The sequence below is a fragment of the Thunnus albacares genome, chromosome 12 (genome assembly GCF_914725855.1).
Source record: "Thunnus albacares chromosome 12, fThuAlb1.1, whole genome shotgun sequence".
NCBI classification, from domain to species: domain Eukaryota; kingdom Metazoa; phylum Chordata; class Actinopteri; order Scombriformes; family Scombridae; genus Thunnus; species Thunnus albacares.
In genome coordinates, this window is record NC_058117.1 from 6,899,786 (window position 1) to 6,916,962 (window position 17,177).

Below are 17,177 nucleotides of genomic sequence, written 5' to 3' on the forward strand. Positions count from 1 at the left end.
TGCTCTTGCACTCTTTGTCTGAAACTGCCGTATAGCTGCATGCCCAAGGCAAAAAGTCAGCATCTGTAGTAGACATGGGAAAAATTGCATTGTTCATGTACTGCAGTGCAGAGCTACTTAGTGAGTATGATTTTAAAAATTACTTAATGCATCCCTTAAATTTTTTCTCTGGTGTTTTTGATTTTGGAAAGGCTAAAAAAAACCCCACCCTTCAAACTCTTTAAATACTACTATCTCTCTTCCTACAGCACCACGTACACCACTTCAACATGCAAAGAGATATACGGTGTGACAGGCCTGCCATGCCCAGTTACGGCTATGATTGGACAATTGTTGTTCCAGGAGGGGTTTGGAGACAGTGAGTATGTGACAGCTCTACATGACAGACTGGTGTCACTCCCTCTGCTGTACCTACCCTCTGCACTGATTTCACGGGAGCGGACAAGGTCGCTCTTGTTGCCCACCAGGATTATTGGTGTCTGTGGCTGGGACTCCCTGAGGAGAAGGCGGAGCTGGGCAGTACGGTGGAAACTTCGCCTGTCAGTCACTGAGAAGACCAGGATACACACATCACACTGCAGAGTGGACAGATCCTGGGGATACAAATACACAAATGCATTAATAAAACAACACCTCAATGGAGAGGATTACTATTGCACACATAAAGGAGATATCCAATGACAGCTAAATAGGTGTGGAATGTCAAGCAGCCAAGACACATTACACAGGATCCTTTGCATGCCATCAACAAATTGACAATTTGTCCTTGAAGGTTTTTAAACTCCTTTCTCAACTCTCTGTATTATTGTGTTGGAGCTTAGCCACTGAAAGGACACTTAGTGCCAATGCCAGGCAGGCGGCACTCAAGTTTTTATCACTGTCACATGACAGGACGCAGAGGAGGCTTTGCTCAACTTGACTGTACGCACGTCACGTTTCACTTTGAATCTCCTGACCCTTTTAACAGTGACCACTAACATCCCGTCGGGGCTTCCTGTCACAGAGGCTCAATTAGCCTGAGTGGGTTTAGCAGAAACAGCATTTTGGAACTGCCTGAGACCATCTTTGTCCTCTCTCACTTCCTCTCTCTGATTTCCATTGGACCGAAGGTGGTGCATGGGCGTAAAATGGGTCATTGCAAGGTTCTTCGGGGTGTTCCTACATTTGCCTTTGTGTTTATTAATTTTAATGGAAGGCAAAGATCAAGCAAAAACAAGGCCAATTAAATAGATCATATCCAAGGAGTAGTCAGGGCCAATGCCCTCAGTTGATCATTTGATCTATCACACTGACCAGATGATAACCTTTTGTCAGTCTTGTGTCAGTCAAATGTCTTGAACTTCAGTGAATGATATTAAATGTAGATTCTTTACCACCATATGGTTGAGGGTTTAGTGAATTGACATCCCTGTGGTTGTGATTTGCAGTGTAAAATGCAATCCAGTTTTGGATTTAAGTGTGAAGCCTGTGGTCATACGGATTAGGTATGCACCACTTGTGTTGCACAGCATATGTTTTGCTGTCTTTGTTCCAAATGTGGCCAAAGAACATCAACCTTTATTGTATGTTTCCTAGTATTTCCTTCAAAGCTGCACTATTCAATATTTTTGTATGAACAACGGGTCAATGTGCAATGTGAATCTGCAATTCCCCCCAGATTTATGGAGCGTTTCAGTATCTTTAAGCTTTTAGTTTAGGTTTTACAGCCCAAAACTTCACTCTTACCACTCTCTTCAACTCTGTTTTCAGTGAAAATGCATGGATAAACTGACTGCTGTCTATTGACAGACAAAGTTAGCAACTAGCTGGTGAACATAGTGGAGTATATAGCAGCTAAAGTGACAGATATTTTCCTCAGGAGTTGTTGGAGACCAAAACAGAGATAAAAGGAGAGTGATTGTTGGATGTGCATTTGTCAGGTGGCCAGAAACACAACTCCAAATGAACGTAAATGTTGCTCACTGTCTGTTGGATGTGTACATAGGCTGTCTGCTAACTGTTAGCAAACACGTTATGTTAGCAAATGTACGAATGATAATATATCACAGCTATGTTTACAGGTTATTGCCAAAAAACAGCCAAAAATCTGATTTCTGCTTTTAAATTTTCCTGAAGTAGCGCCAAAGTTAGATAGAACATTTTTCCAACATAACATTTGTACTTGATTGATCCAAAGCTTTGTAATTAAACAGAACTAAGATTTGTTTTTTAAGGACATAACATTGCATCTAATGGGACATATTATATATATCTTGTGCATCTTTTTCCACACATGTCCCTTTTACCTAAATCACCACATTCAGAAGCCCTGGCCTCTTCACTACTATTTAAAACCAAATTCTGTAAGTTTTTGAAATGCCTCTCCGCACAATATTAATGTATGATGAGTCACATCAAAGGCCTGTGGGGTTGAGGAGGTTAAAACAAAAGACAGTGAAACCTAAAGTTGGACAAGCACAATCAATACAAACTATTTTTCTCCCAAAGACAGAAACCTGAGACCAGACTCTACAGTGTAATGCCCGTCAAAGTCACGTTCTCGAAACTACATGTCGATGAATGCGGGGCACATTATAGAATTAGAGGACATACAGGAATGATTGTTTTATATATAGATGGGTTTTCATGGAGTGAAGCACAGACTGAGACTGTAGTCTGTAGACTGTAGCTCAGAACCTTTTCACTTAACTGTGGACACACTCGTGGTGAATGGGTAAAATTTAGCTTGAGGGTTGATTTGCTTTAATCAGTGTTATTTCTAAACACTGGAATATTCTGACCAATTCTGACTCGCAAACGCTGAGATTGAATCAATTAAAAAATACGTTATTTCCACCAGATAACCAAATCTGCCTGCTAGCTTTGGACTGCATGTTGTCTTTGTGTATGTGTGAGTGGTTGGATGCCCTTGCCCTACATCCATAGCCCCCAAGGTAAATTCCTGCCCTCCAGAGAGTTTCAGACGCCTGAAAAATTCACATCCTCTCAAGCCGCCAAGGAGTATCGGATCAGACCCTGGAGCAGGAAATTCATGGGGAGCGCCTTGGCACTCTGTTTGACGGAGCACAGGAAAAGACAGGGAGAAGAGAAAAGAGGAGGGGAGGGGAGGGGAGCCAATGACGTGGAAGGCGGCTCTGCCACCTGTCACTGTCTGATTGAGGGATGAGGAGGAGGAACAACAAGACAGAGAGAGAGAAATGGAGAGAGAGAGACCAAGACGCTAATCTGTGCATGCAAAGGAGTACAAACACAGAGTGGATATCGATTAGGCGTGTGATGGAGCGCTCCGGGAGGAAAACTGTGACCAAGTAAATATGCCTCTCTATCAAACGGAGGCAGAGCAACGCAGGACAGTGCCAACTCCCTCTCCTTCTCCCGCTCTCTTTTTTTCTCTCGATTGAGCAGCTTCTCTCTGTTCACAAAGAGTAGGCCATCTGTTAGTACCTACTCCTCCCATACACACACAGTACACACATTCACATGGGCTAATGCACCAACACAAAAGCCATGCCTCCATATAATAATGTTCAAATCATACACAAATACACACGGATGACTGAGCTTTGAGGATAATATTAATTATAATCCTATTAAGTAAGAACTCATGTGGGTGATTAGGCCATTTTCTCTGGATTACGGGTGCTTTGTCAGGTCTCATTTGATTGACTCTGGCATGGTCTTTCATGGTTTGATCCAGGCCCCTTAGTTCAAATGAAAGGAACTTAACTTTAGCTCTAAAGCATACAGTGATCATTTTTGTCAGTGTGCTTCCAGTGTTGTGGCAACAGTTTGGTGAAGGCCCTTTCCTTTTTCAGCATGCCCCTGGACACAAAGTGAACTCCATAAGGAAAGGGTGGAAGAACTGTCCTGTCCAGAGCCCTTGCCTTAACCCAATCCAACATCTCTTGGATGAATTGGAGCACAGACTGTGAGCTATCCAGACCTTTTGGCAAAAATAAAAATCAGTGGCAGACTTCACTAATGCTCCTGTGGCTTACTGCAAGCAAATCCCTGCAGCCTTGCAGGTTCCAAAATGTTGTGGAAGGCTTGTAGCAGCATATTAATGCTCCTGGTTTTGGATTGAGATGTTCAACAATCATATATGGGTGTAATATTCAGGTGTCAACATACTGTTAGCAGTGTAGTGTACCAATGATTCAGTCTTTAAGAATGTGGACGCAGATCTTTCTAACACTGAGATCTGCATTCGATTCTAATAATTATGAGTTTACATCCGTAATAATGACACATGATTTGTATGCAAACATTTACAATGCTGGCTCTAAATTGAAGTTATGAATAAATAAAAGCAGTATCTTTGATGGGAGATTGGGAGATTGTTGCTTTGGGCTACATCCTGCAATGTTTCTGCCAAATAACCAATGTTGTTTCACATCAATTATGACTGTGTATTACTATCTATCTTACTGATAGCTTTGGTTCTCATCGCCACTAGAGTGGTATTTCTGAGGCCGATTTTCTATATCGGAGTGCTTAAAGAACTGATCAACATCAATTATGAGCTGATATGTATTTTTTATTTTTTTACATAAACACATAACATGCGGTACATGTGCATTTGTAATAAAGATACCTTAAATTTGGTCTCTATAGAAGTGTAATGATATGCACTAAAAAGGATAATTTATGGTAGAAAAATTAAACTCTAGTGGAAATATTATCTGTAATAAGCTAAAATCAGCCAATAATATACCATGTTGATATCTTAGTCAGGCTCTTCTTACCACTCCGCTGTAGCTTCTCACTCTGTTTAAACACAGTCCAGCGGAGCAATTGTTCAGGCTTCAAACACCATGATAAATGTTGCTGTAAGAGTCAAACAGGCCTATCTGTTCTATCAATAAAACATGACCACAAACCAGGCTTTCTAAGAATTCATTTTTCCAAACTTCCTGTTTCTGGTGCAGATGTGGATAAGAAAAGCACATTCAATAAAACATGACAGAAAGCATGAAACGCAACTCTACTTTTTATCAGCACAACGTGAACTCTGACTTTTTTTTTTTTTTTTAAGCTCAGAGAGAAGCTGCAGCAAAAGCTATCAGTGAGGTTATGATTGAAAAACAGTGAACCCAGCCTCTAATATATCACTTAACTGTTTCAAAAGCTTTTTGTACGGACAGAAACAATACACATTATATACACATGCACACGTATATTCACCTGCACTCACACACACACACACACACACACACACATACGTACACAAACTTGTGAGCGCCAGGCGCTACATCAGCAACCATTAACAGTGAGGACAATGAATCATTTATCAGACATCATTTGCATAACATGCTGTGGCTCTGTGAGCACTCCGACTATTATTCCTTCCAGTCGTGAAAAAAGGCAAAAAACACAGAATTTGACCCTATTTTTAGAGCGTGCATGAGCGTGTGTGTGTGTGTGTGTGTGTGCGCATCCCTTCTTATACAACATGCTCCCCACTGCCTGGAACACATACCCTGAGCTATTGCAATCTATTGGCTCCCAAGTCATTTGCTTTGTAGAACAAGATACATGAGCAAAGCAGCTTACGGCCTTTACATGGAAACAAAGGTCAAACACATCCCCACCTGCTTACACAAAACATCCAAAGAGTGTCCACACATGTACAGATAAACACGCTCATGCTACCATTTTACTTCATCAAAAGCAAACTCATGCACTTTGCACGTACATCTGCCTCTTTGGCTTGCTTTCCATCTGTCTGAGTGCCTGTCAGAGCAAAATGAAAGAGCAGGCAGATCAATAAAGATGCTGGGGTGATGAATGAAGGGAATGAAAGAAAGACAAGAAAGGGGAGGAAAAGGAAAGAGGAGTAAAGGGAAGAGGAGCGGAAGTAAGAAGGGGAGACAGCGGAGCACCTTGCTTTGGTAGCTTAGTCAAAATCTGATAATAGGATGACAAAGCTTAGTTCACATGGAATGCCGAGTTAGTGTGTTTGTTTTTTTCTCTCACTTAGTATCTGCTGCACAGAAACAACGCTTCCCTAAGGAAATATATTACTGAGGCCATCTGGCGTGCACTGACTAGGCCACACACACGTGCACACATACACATACATAAGCACTGCATAAGCTGAGCATGAGTGAGCACGGATGACCACATCATCACACCAAGCACCTCATGCACACACACACACAAGCGCACATATGCAGGGGGTGTAGTGTGTGTCCCTGCATGACCCAGATTCAAGCTTTAATATGACGGCATGTGGAGCCTCCACCCTGCTGAAGTGTAGCAAATCCCAGAATCCCTGCCAATTTCAGGGATGCTGTGGTTGACCTCTGACCTCCCTGTAGAGGGGGGATAAAAGAGGATTTCCCTACAGGACACAATTAAGTGTCTCAAAATGTATTATTCACATGGCACTATTGACAAGTTGTCAACATTCTGTGTTTGTTTGCTGTATTTTTAGTTTTACGCATTAATGGCACTATAATTTGAAAAAAGTTTCCCAGGCTCTGACCATGAAGCCAATCAGAACTCAGAGTAAACATGGACTTTACCTGTTGCCTCACTGCTCTGTAGCATGAGGTTAAAAGAGCTGAATACATCAGAAAATGGTGTACAATCAGAAGTTTTGAATCCCCAAAAATTGATGATTATATCAAAACCATTGTAAATGACACTGTTACAGATGACAGCAAAGTTGAGAGCAATTTTTTCATCTCGTTTGAACTTGATGAAAAGCTGGTTTTGAGCATTACAAGCTAGTTGCCTGTCATGCTAGGCAACTAGCTTACTGACATCAACTACACAGCTAATGCTAACATTTATTAGCAAGAATGAATGTCATTACGAAGAAAAGAAGAACACTAAAAAGAACAGTAGACAGAGGGCCAGTAAATAGAAAAGCAGAGCAACAAGAGAACCCATAGGCAGAAACACATGAAACATTTTTTGTATTGTTTTGTTAGGGTTAGGCATTATTAGTACAACTTTATGAACTGTATCATCAGTTCAAATCTGTCAGTAAAAATCTTTTTGATGTGACCAAATATTTTAGTGGCAAAATTTACAACATGTTGCTAAATTGCTGTCTGTGCCCAAACATCTTCCATCATAGCTCCTTCTGGGATTAATACATTGATTCTTTGTAGTAAAACAAAGTTAACTGTGTACTTCTTTCCAGAAAATCAATTCTGTCATGACTTAGCAGATAAAACTTCTGATGATTTCAAGCAGAAAATGAGTACTATGAGATTGTTCAATCTGCAATCCACCTGACGTAGAAAACTCCATTTAAAATTGTACTAGGTTTGATATTATATATTTATCCCTTAAATACAATTCAGCAGCTCAGACTTCAACTGAGCTTTTCTAGCTCTTGATTTCGGTTCACACAGAATATTCTACACAAATAAAATGAGTAGTGATTCCCAGTGGAGACTAAAACAAACAAAACTGTTAAGGTATAATAGTTTATGTGGATTAGGGTAAGTAATGAGAGAGCGTAAATAGTCCAGAACGACTCTCATAAGGCTGCAGAACAGCTAAACAGGAAAGAGAAAAATGCCAAGGGAAGGAGCTCCCCAGACACTTTAAGAATAAGCTTGAGGCCAAAATCAATTTCTGCTGCATGCGCTGGATGGTGGAACAATGTTTTCTTCCCTCATAATCAAGCGAAAGAATGTGGTCAAGCAGCAATTATCTTCTTCAAATTGCATCCTGGACTTTTTCTCTAATTTGCTTTAACATAAACAATCCGGTCCAGCAGCAAATTACACATATATATCACCGGCCTATATTTTACCAGGCCTCAGGCTGCACCTTTTGGTTGTCTTCAATAAATATTTTAATTTCAAGCTATCAAATAATAATGCAAACTCCTACACTGGCTCGAGCTTCAAATGAATTCAGACTCTCACACACACACATTAGGATAGAGGGCGAGAGAAGTCCTCTGGCCTTCAGTGACCTCAATCTCTCCTTTAAATACAGAACACAATTGGCTGTTAAAGAGATCCATCACAGAACCAATGTCAGTCTGGAGCCAGAGGACAGCATGGGCTGGCTAGGTCAAGGCCAAGTGTGCCAGTGTATCTATTTCGGGAACACAGATGACTTATTTAAACCATCCTACCCCCGTGACGTCAACAACACTCGCAACATCCCAGTGTCTGACTGAGCAGACTCTCAGCCTTCTGTGCGTGTGTGCTGTTGTGTTTGACCATGTTGATGCTGCATGTGCACGCACACACACATCTGTCTGCACAGTCTATATATTTATGTGTTAGCTCTACCTGCGGTTTGTTTTGCGCCGCTCCCTGCACTGCAGTTAGGAGAATTACAACTCCAGCCTGACCTTCATGTGTCAATCAGCTATGACTCAAGTAAAGAGAGTACTTGAAGAAATAATCGAGTGTGAATGTATCAGCTTTTCATCTTTTTTAGCAGTTTGTATTGCAGGGGAATCATGAGGCGCTGATTGGGCTGGCCAGAGAACGCGTGAAGCCCTACAGCCAACAGCGTTGGATGCTGACTGTTCTAGCATGATCTTATGCGTGAGTGAGTGATTAAATCAGCCTGTACAGTATGTGCGTACACGAGTGTGAATGTGTGTGGCTGTGCATGTTGCTATGGTAACTTGGGTGTAGGTTGGGGTGCCCCATGGAGAACACTTGCAGCTTTGCCTCAAGACCAGAAGCCCTGCCTCTTGGAGTGGGAACACTGGTGGTTACAAGGAAGCGACACGTGTCAGGCAGCTGGACAACATCTGTCTGCACACCTGATTGTGTGTTTGTGTGTGTGTGTGTGTGTGTGTGTGAGAGAGAGCGAGAGATTCAGTGTTAAGGGTTATATTTGTATGTGTGTGTATGTCTTTTATCTACAGGCATTACCAGAAGAAAAAAAAAGCACAAAATATGAGCATGAATTGGCGGATGATTTGGGACGCCGTCCAGTCCTCTCTGCCTCCCCCCACTGCTGACGACCCTGGAGTTATTCCAAGCTTCCCGCTGGCCTGCGTCTGTTGCTTCAGCCTTAATGCCCTGCCTTGTATTAACACGCACAGAATAACAAATGTAATTAACTTTCAGCGAGATTTAACCACAGCAGAAAAGGGTTGGTGGAGGAGGCAAGCAAGCTCCACACATACACACAAAAAAAAGCAGAGAGGGAGTGAATGGATGGGGAGATTTGGAGATGATGAAAGCCGCCAGAAGGATGGGCAACAAAATTGGGGGTGAAAGCGAGAGGGGAACACTTGCTGAAAAAGTGAGGAAGTGAAGAGATGAGCTTGCTTTCAGTGAAGTTCCCCCGAGTTAAATGTAGCTGTGTGTGAATAATTTACCCTTGAGGGGGGAGCCCCTGAAGGCCGAGTGGACATCTGGAATAGGATGCATCAGGGATGATCTACCCTACACACTAATTAGAGTGTTCTACTGTTCCATCACATCATTAATAGGCATTAATGACTGCATGCCTGATTTTGCATAATGTCCTCAGTGTCACGAGGAGCTTTTTGACAAGCTGTTCCTCCTCTCTGCCGCTGCCTGCTTTTTTCAGTCCTCAGTTTTTCCAACTAAAAATCACTGCCACAGGGTTGGATTGGATCAGCACGAAGTGAACAATGGTTTAGAGAGAAAGAGGTCACTGGAGCACAAAAAGACAGGAAGCTGGGCGAACCATACGAGATAAACAAGACAGACTGACTGAAGTGTGAAGCTGAAAGTCAGTAACTCACCTGTTTCCAGTTGTCGAAAATTATGACTTTGCTGTCCTCGTCGTCAACTGTCACTGTGCACTCGTAGCCCTCACCTGCAAGCAAATACCCATGTAAATGTAAGATAAACACCTCAGCATACAGTGTATGACAATGCCAGGGTTTACTAGGGGTTACTGTGACAGTATGCATTGTGGAGCATAAATGCATCACAGTATTAACTAAAGTGAAACAGCAGTGGTCTCAACAGCTGAAAATGTTAACAAGTTCATCTAAGTCTTAGAAAATGTCCTTGACCTACTCTAGAAACCTAAAATCATGTGAGAAGATGTTTAAAATGGGGTTTGTGGCCAGTTGATGTGTTTGAGTGTTTGAAGAATGTTATTTTAACCAATTTCAGACATTTACTCTTCATCCTAATAAAGACATGTTATTTAGACATTTACACATTTTTTGTTCTACATTTTAAAAGATAAGGCTGGTAATGGTTGGTAATGTCAACAAATCCCATGAAAACACCAAAACCAACAATGCATTAGTCCATCTCTGAATACTTCCTAACTTCCCTACCTGACCTGAGGTTCGCAGCCCCAAGCCTATTTGTTCCAACTTAAGATGTAAACTTAAAAAAAAAAAAAAAAAAAAAAAAAAAGGGTCGCTAAGACGAGGGAAAATACACCCAAAGGGGAACCTTAAAGGAATAGTTTGCCAGTCTTTTATTCACTCTCTTGCAGAGAGCTAAATATTGAGAAGTCAGATGGCCCAGTGGTAAAAACTGTCCTTAAGTCTGGTGGTACATGCGGCCATGCTCCTGTCGTCTGCCAGACGGTTACAAGGAGAACAGACTGTGTGCTGGGTGGATGTGGTCCTTGATGATGCTGTATGCCTTCCGAAGGCACTGTTGGCGGAAGATATCCTGAATGGCGTGGAGTCTGTTGCCAGTAATGTGCTGTGCCATGTCTACCACTCTCTGTAGTGATTTGGGTAATTGTGGGCAGAGCAGTTCCTGTACCAGACTGTGATGCAGCCCTTCAGCAAGCTCTCGATGGTGTACCTGTAGACATTAGTGAGGATGCTTGTGTTCATGCCGAACTTCCTCAGTCTCTTCAAAGAATAGAGCCGCTGGCGAACTCTCTTGACCACTTTATCTCTGACGTATATAGAGAGGAGGAGAATGCACCAAAGTTATCATTGATTTCTATTGGGTTGGTACACAATCTAATAGTAATGGATTTAATAAAGGTTTTATTTGCTAGTCTTTCACTGGTTTTCAGTTTCAGTGCTCGTAAATGGCTTGGTTGTGCACTATTTAGATAATAATTTTGCTTAGCTCTATGCATAAGGATGTCTGCTCTATGTCTGAGTAAATGATTGAGGTCTTTGCTAAGTAACTCCCTCTTAAGCACTAGCTTTGTTGTGTAACATTCAAGGCCATAATATTTTCTACTTCACAACATCTTTTTCCAATTTCTGAATATGCTGCAATCTGAATTTTTATAGAATGGAAACAAACCCAATTGTTTTATCCCTGATGAATCACTTCAATGTGTCCAACAGAACATCAGAATCATTCACTGATGTTGTTTTAATTGCAATAAATTCATCTAATTTTCCTTTCATTTCTTTTAAGGTTTCATTCTACAGAAGTGTGGAGTTGAAATGCCTACATGCTGCACATTTTAGTAGAGAGAATAGAGAGAATGGTTATTTCACCTGTCACAGCTCTGTGATCTGAGAGTGACATGGGGAGCAAATCAAGATCTGAAACCTTATACGGCTGTTGAGAAATAAAAATGTAGTGAATACGAGAAAAAGATTGATTTTGTGAAGAGAAACAGGTAAATTCTCTCCTAAGGGGTGTGAAGTCAGCCAAGCATCTAACACAGAGCAATCTATAGCCCATCTCATTAATGCATGAGATACTGGACGTTGTTCTCTTGACTCTGTGATCCCAGTTCTGTCCAATAAGGGTACCCAGACTTAAAGTCACCCCTATTATTAGAGCAAATTCAGATAATTCAAGTATTGTATTAGTTAAGTAGTTATAGACTTCAGCACCAGATACATTTGGTGCATATACAGAGAGAAATGCTATTTTTCTCCCATTTACTACTGTTTTTACGTAAGCAACTCTACATTCAGTATCTCTCCCAGATCCCAGATCCGTATGTTGACAGGTACATTTGACAGGGATTACTACACCTCTGTTGTATTTCATATTTGAAGAAGATGCAATAACGGTAGAATCTATTCTGCATCTGCTAAAATCCTTTTCCAATAAATATGTTTCTTGAAAAAAGGCCACCTCTACTTTTTTTCTCCGTAGGAAATCCATGATGCTTATTTGTTTCTGGGGGATATTTAGACCTTGTCCATTCCAAGATAGTACTGTTGCTAGCGCTAGTCATGAATGTAAAGAAGAAAGAGCGGTGCTACCAAGTGATGCTCAAAAAATAACTACAGTTGTTTAATAAAGAGAAATAAGATAATTCCATAAAACCCTTTCCCACATCCAATGCCACCATGCCCAAATTACATCCCCACCCCCGAATTAATAATATCAGTGATGGGAATTCAAATAGAAGAACTAGCGGCCTCCTCTTATACCCATCCCCAACTCCACAAAAAATAATTGTGACTGTGAAAAAGACAATCTGGAAAGAGAAAAAGACAACCTCACTCCTTTCCCCTTAAGGTAGTCTCTTATCTGAGTGAGAAAGAGTTGAGCAAAAACAAAAAAGGGCCAAACCACTGAGCCTCAAGGCAGAATAAAAAGAACAAATAACAAACAAACAAAAACATCTTGCCTATTGGTAATACTCAGATAGGTCTGAACTAAATCAGGAAAAACCTAAGTACTGGATATCAAACATAAATGCATATCTTTGCTTAGAAAATAAATAAGCAAATAGATAATAAATCACAGAGTGTAAGCAGTTGCGGCAGATGTGTAGAGTATGAGTTTGAAGGTCAGTGAAAAGATGCTGCTCAGCACTGTGGACCAGTTTGATGACAGCCGGTGTTGTGTCAAAGTCTGTTTTCCTGTCGATATGCGTTTCCTGTTTTCTTAACCTGCACCCAACCTTATCCCTAATCCCAACCAGTCGTCTTCTGAGGTGCTTATCCTGACCCCAAGCTTACCTTAACCCCAACTAGTCATCTCTGCTATGCCTAACCATAACCTAAGTTCTAACCCCAACTGTGGAGGTGGTGCTATGGGAAATTCTAACACGAGGGGAACATTATTCGAGGGGGGAACAGACTTCTGTTCCAGACTTGTTACAGCAAGAAAGTTTCGAAACCCAGACCCTGAGTCCAGTTCATGACTGGGTAGCAGGGACGTCTCTGCCCGGTAGTACAGTCACTGTAGTCCGGTGTGAATCAAACGGTGTGGCTGGCAACTTCCATGAGTGTTCTCCTCTCCCAATTTTAAGTAGATGAAGTGCAGGTTGTCTCATCTGCTTCTGTCCTCAAGAGATACCAACTTGTTTTCAAGCTGGTCTAGTGTTTTGCTGTGTTGCAATGTGGTTTCTTCAGCATTCTTGATCCGTACCTGTAGTGTTGAGGTGACTGAGCACTGAGTCTTGATATCTTCACCATATTTGGATAGGTCTCTTGTATGGTTCTCAGTTGACTTTCTATATGTTCAAATCTTTCTTTGGAGTTCTTCTCAGCTTGACTGAAGGGTTTTTTCAAGGTATATTTCAGAAAGGCCACTGTCAGCTGGCATGCAGTAGTCTCATCATCATCCATCAGTGGTTTGTCAGCCATCTCTTTGGTTTTGAAATTGCGTGATTGCATCAACATTATAATATTCTAGGCAGACAGAAGTTATAATTCTTTTTACAAGTTTGAAAGATTTGAAAGCAGTCTTATCAAAAGGTTTTGCTGCAACAAAGATAGGGGAGTTTGAGCAGACGGAGTTCTACTCCGCCATCTGGATCACCTATAGGGGCTTCTCTGTCTGACAGACTTTGGACACTGTAGTTCTAAGAAAATGGAGCTAAGCAGACAGAGGTAAATATTGCGTTTGTTGGCAGATTTTGGTGCTCTTTATTTAAGTCAGCAGTACGGTATATGTGAGATTTATTCAAAATTATCTGTAGTTCAGTACAATGGGTGTGTTGTACTGAACCATGAGCTTACTATCATTACAACGAAAACACACTACCTATAATTATAGGGCAGCTTTTAAAGTACACATCAATCCAAAAATCCTTGGAAGAGATTGGAAAACCCATAATGAATGACATGTCTATTATAAGGTACGAGTGCAACAAATCTCCTGGTCCTAATCAGTGCTGTCTTTTACAGGTGATTACTTGCTGAGGACACATATTGATTAATGAGGTGTCCTTCCACTTATGGAGCTAATATGGTGCTGGAGCATCTGTGTTCGAAACTACCTCAAAGTGTTAATTGAGTGGGTGTTGAATGGTGTGTTTTTTTTGTTTTGTTTTGTTTTTTTACACTTTGCTATTTCGCCGTGTAGCTCATAGAATAATCCAGCACATACAATTGTCATTCAGAGTGAGAGCTGAATCATGACATTGTGTACATGCTCTTTAGATGAAAGTGCTTTTTCTATCCATTTATGATGCATGAATCCGAATGTACTACACGGACAGTAATGAATACTGTATGGTGTGACTCTGGGGCAAGTCAGCATTATGCAGAGGGATGAGTAGCTGCCTCTCAGTGACACTGACTGATTGATTGAATGGTTGAGGGCTGATTATCAGTGTTGCAGTGACCTCTGTTTAGAGACACACCTACTGACTGACCACAGCAGAGGGAAACGGAGATCAAGCCTGTTTTTAGCAGCATTTAAAGGGAAAATACACCCAAAGTGAAACCTGAAAGGAGCTGTTCTTTTATCCCATTTCTTGCCAACAGTTAAATATGATGATATGATACCACTTGCATGTCTGTATAAATATGTGGCTGCAGCCAACAGCTAGCTTAGCATAAAGACTGGAAACAAAGGGAAACAGCTAGTCTGGAACATAACCTCCCCTAAAATGGCAACCTTCTTCGATTTTTGTATAAATTAAACAAACAAGATAAAATGTGTTAATTAGCTAGCTTTAGAGTTGCTGGTAGGCAGATTTTTTTACCTTTGAACAGAGCCAGGCTAGCTGTTTTCCCCCTGCTTCAAGTCTTTGTGCTAAGTTATGCTAACCGGCTGCTGGCGGTCGCTTCATATTTACTGTAAAGACATGAGACTGGTATCAAGATCACTCAGCAAGAAAGTATATGAGTATTCCCCAAACTGTCACACAATTTCTTTAAAATACATTGGAAGGGAAAAGGTGTGAAGTCTAAAATCTGGGTTTGGGTGGATTCTCCTTTGAGGCTGAATGACAAAAGGGACCAGAATTTATGAGCATACTGTAGATCTTCCAAGAATTGTGACCATTTCAGCTCCACACCCAGTGTCTGAATTGAGCTTTTCAAACATTAAACCTTGAAAATGATTTAAGATGGTCCCCCATTCTTAACACTGATACACACAAACACACACACTCTCAGTCAACTCATGTATGAGGCATTACCACAAGCTTGTGTCTCAGAGTCTATAGAGAGGGATCTGTCCGACTGCCCGGCCAGAGATAAGGCCAGCGACGACTTGCCCACGCCATTCTGTCCCAGCAGCACTATTCTCAATGCCCCACTGTGGCTGTGGTAAACCGCCTGGGTGGCTGCCGATTGGCTGAACGACTCATCCCGAGGCACAGATGGGTCACTGATAGGCAACATGGCAGGCTCCTCCAAGCCTGGGATCCAATCGCAGTCCTCGGATACGGCCTCTTCCCTTCGCAGCTGGTGTTTGACAGGCAGGGGTGTGCTTCCTCGGCGGAGGGGAGGCGCCGTGGTGAGAAACATACTGTACTAGAATGAAATTGATACAGAAGAAAAAAGACATGTGTATGTATAGAAAGGAGCTGCTGTTGCATGACATACAGTATATGGCGCTGCCTAGAGTACTTTTCTGGCTTTAAAATTGAGGTAGACCTCCAGATCTACCTGTAACACTGTCTATTTTGGTGAATGTTATCACTGGAGAATGGGGGAAGGGTGTTTCCACTCTGTGTGTCTATGAGTGGAGGAAAGGAGGGAGGTGTTAACAATGGAGGTGAGACAGATAAGTGGCAGGGAGCGAGAGATGCTGATGAAGACGCAGAGCGTGTCAAAGGGAAACCTGGGGGGGGGCAGCAATGAAATGAGGAAGACACAGGACAGGAGAAGCTGCTGAAAGAATAGCAGAAGATTAGAGGATGCTAAAAGACAGCAGCTTGATAAGGGCACATACAGAGAGAGGAAGACAAGAGAAAGACATGGAGGATGTATGGAGAGAAAACACAAGGGAGGAGCAGAGGAAAAGAGGCTGTGCAGCTGTGTGTAATAAGGGCATATGTGCGGTCAGGTGGCTCTATACTGTACAGTGTGTACATAGCGAGTGCAGCATGAATTAACACAAAAATAGGTCAGAAACATAAAGTCTTGATCTCTAACCACAGTTATTTCAAAAGGGAAAGCTGCAAAGGAGTTTGTCAGCAGTTTTCTTCAGAATAGTAGTTTGGCTGAGAAAATTGTGTGTATGTGTGTGTGTGTGATTGTGTGTGCGTGCAGACATGTGCATAATAGTGTGTGTGTGTGCAGCCACAGCAGGTCAAGCAGAGAGGACCCTCATCAATATTAATACAGCAATTAATCTAGTTCCAGCAGAGCCCCTGTGTGTCTGTAGCTCAGCGTCTGCCTGTGGCAAAGCTAAGTACAGTATTGGCACTTAATTAAAGGAGGTAGAGACAATAACAGGAACACATTAGAATATAACGCAATCCAATTCACCACTACAGCAAAGTAAAAGTATCGCAAATACAACAAACTGAATTAACACCTCTCTGACACAGTGTCAGCAACGATTTAGGATTATAAATGTTACAAAATTAGGATTTACTGCAGGACTGTTGTATTGGATTGCATTAGACTGTATTGGACTCTACTGTACTTTGTCTCCTATAGCATAACATTTCATGGTTTTGCTTTGTTTTCATAATTTGCTTTAAATATGATTTGCTTAGTAGAATATAAGTTCTAAAATATACTGTAGAATATATACAATGATGGTATACTTCAGAAGTAAATATGTATAGTAATCCAGTACAGTATAGTGTAATTTAATTTGGCATAGTATAGTATAGATGTTTGTAGTGTAATGTAGTGTAGAATATAGTGTGATTTAGTTTGGTACAGTATAGCATAGTAGTATAGCACAATAAAGTACAGTACGTAATGTATATAATGTGATATCATATAGCATACTATTGTCTAGTTCAGTATTCAGTGGTATAACATAATTAGTATAGTATAGTGTATAGAATGTGTAGTGTTGTGTAATGTGAGGTACTGTAAAATAGTTAAGTGTAGTGTTGTGCAATGTATAGTATAGTATGGTATAGTACAGTATAATGTGTCATGCTGTAATATA

General features: G+C 41.3%; 1 protein-coding gene across 2 annotated transcripts in view; it reads right to left on the bottom strand.

The window, feature by feature from the left end:
* rem2 (RAS (RAD and GEM)-like GTP binding 2) overlaps positions 1–17,177 on the bottom strand; it is a 36,715-nt gene that overhangs the window by 11,953 nt on the left and 7,585 nt on the right. For both annotated transcript variants that reach the window (XM_044369051.1, XM_044369050.1), the window contains exons 2-4: positions 15,241–15,577; positions 9,707–9,780; positions 416–593 (exon numbers count right to left, since the gene is read on the bottom strand). In XM_044369051.1, the coding sequence (XP_044224986.1) occupies positions 416–593; positions 9,707–9,780; positions 15,241–15,571 (583 nt within the window). In that variant the 5' untranslated portion in view covers positions 15,572–15,577. The remainder of the gene's footprint in view (positions 1–415; positions 594–9,706; positions 9,781–15,240; positions 15,578–17,177) is intronic.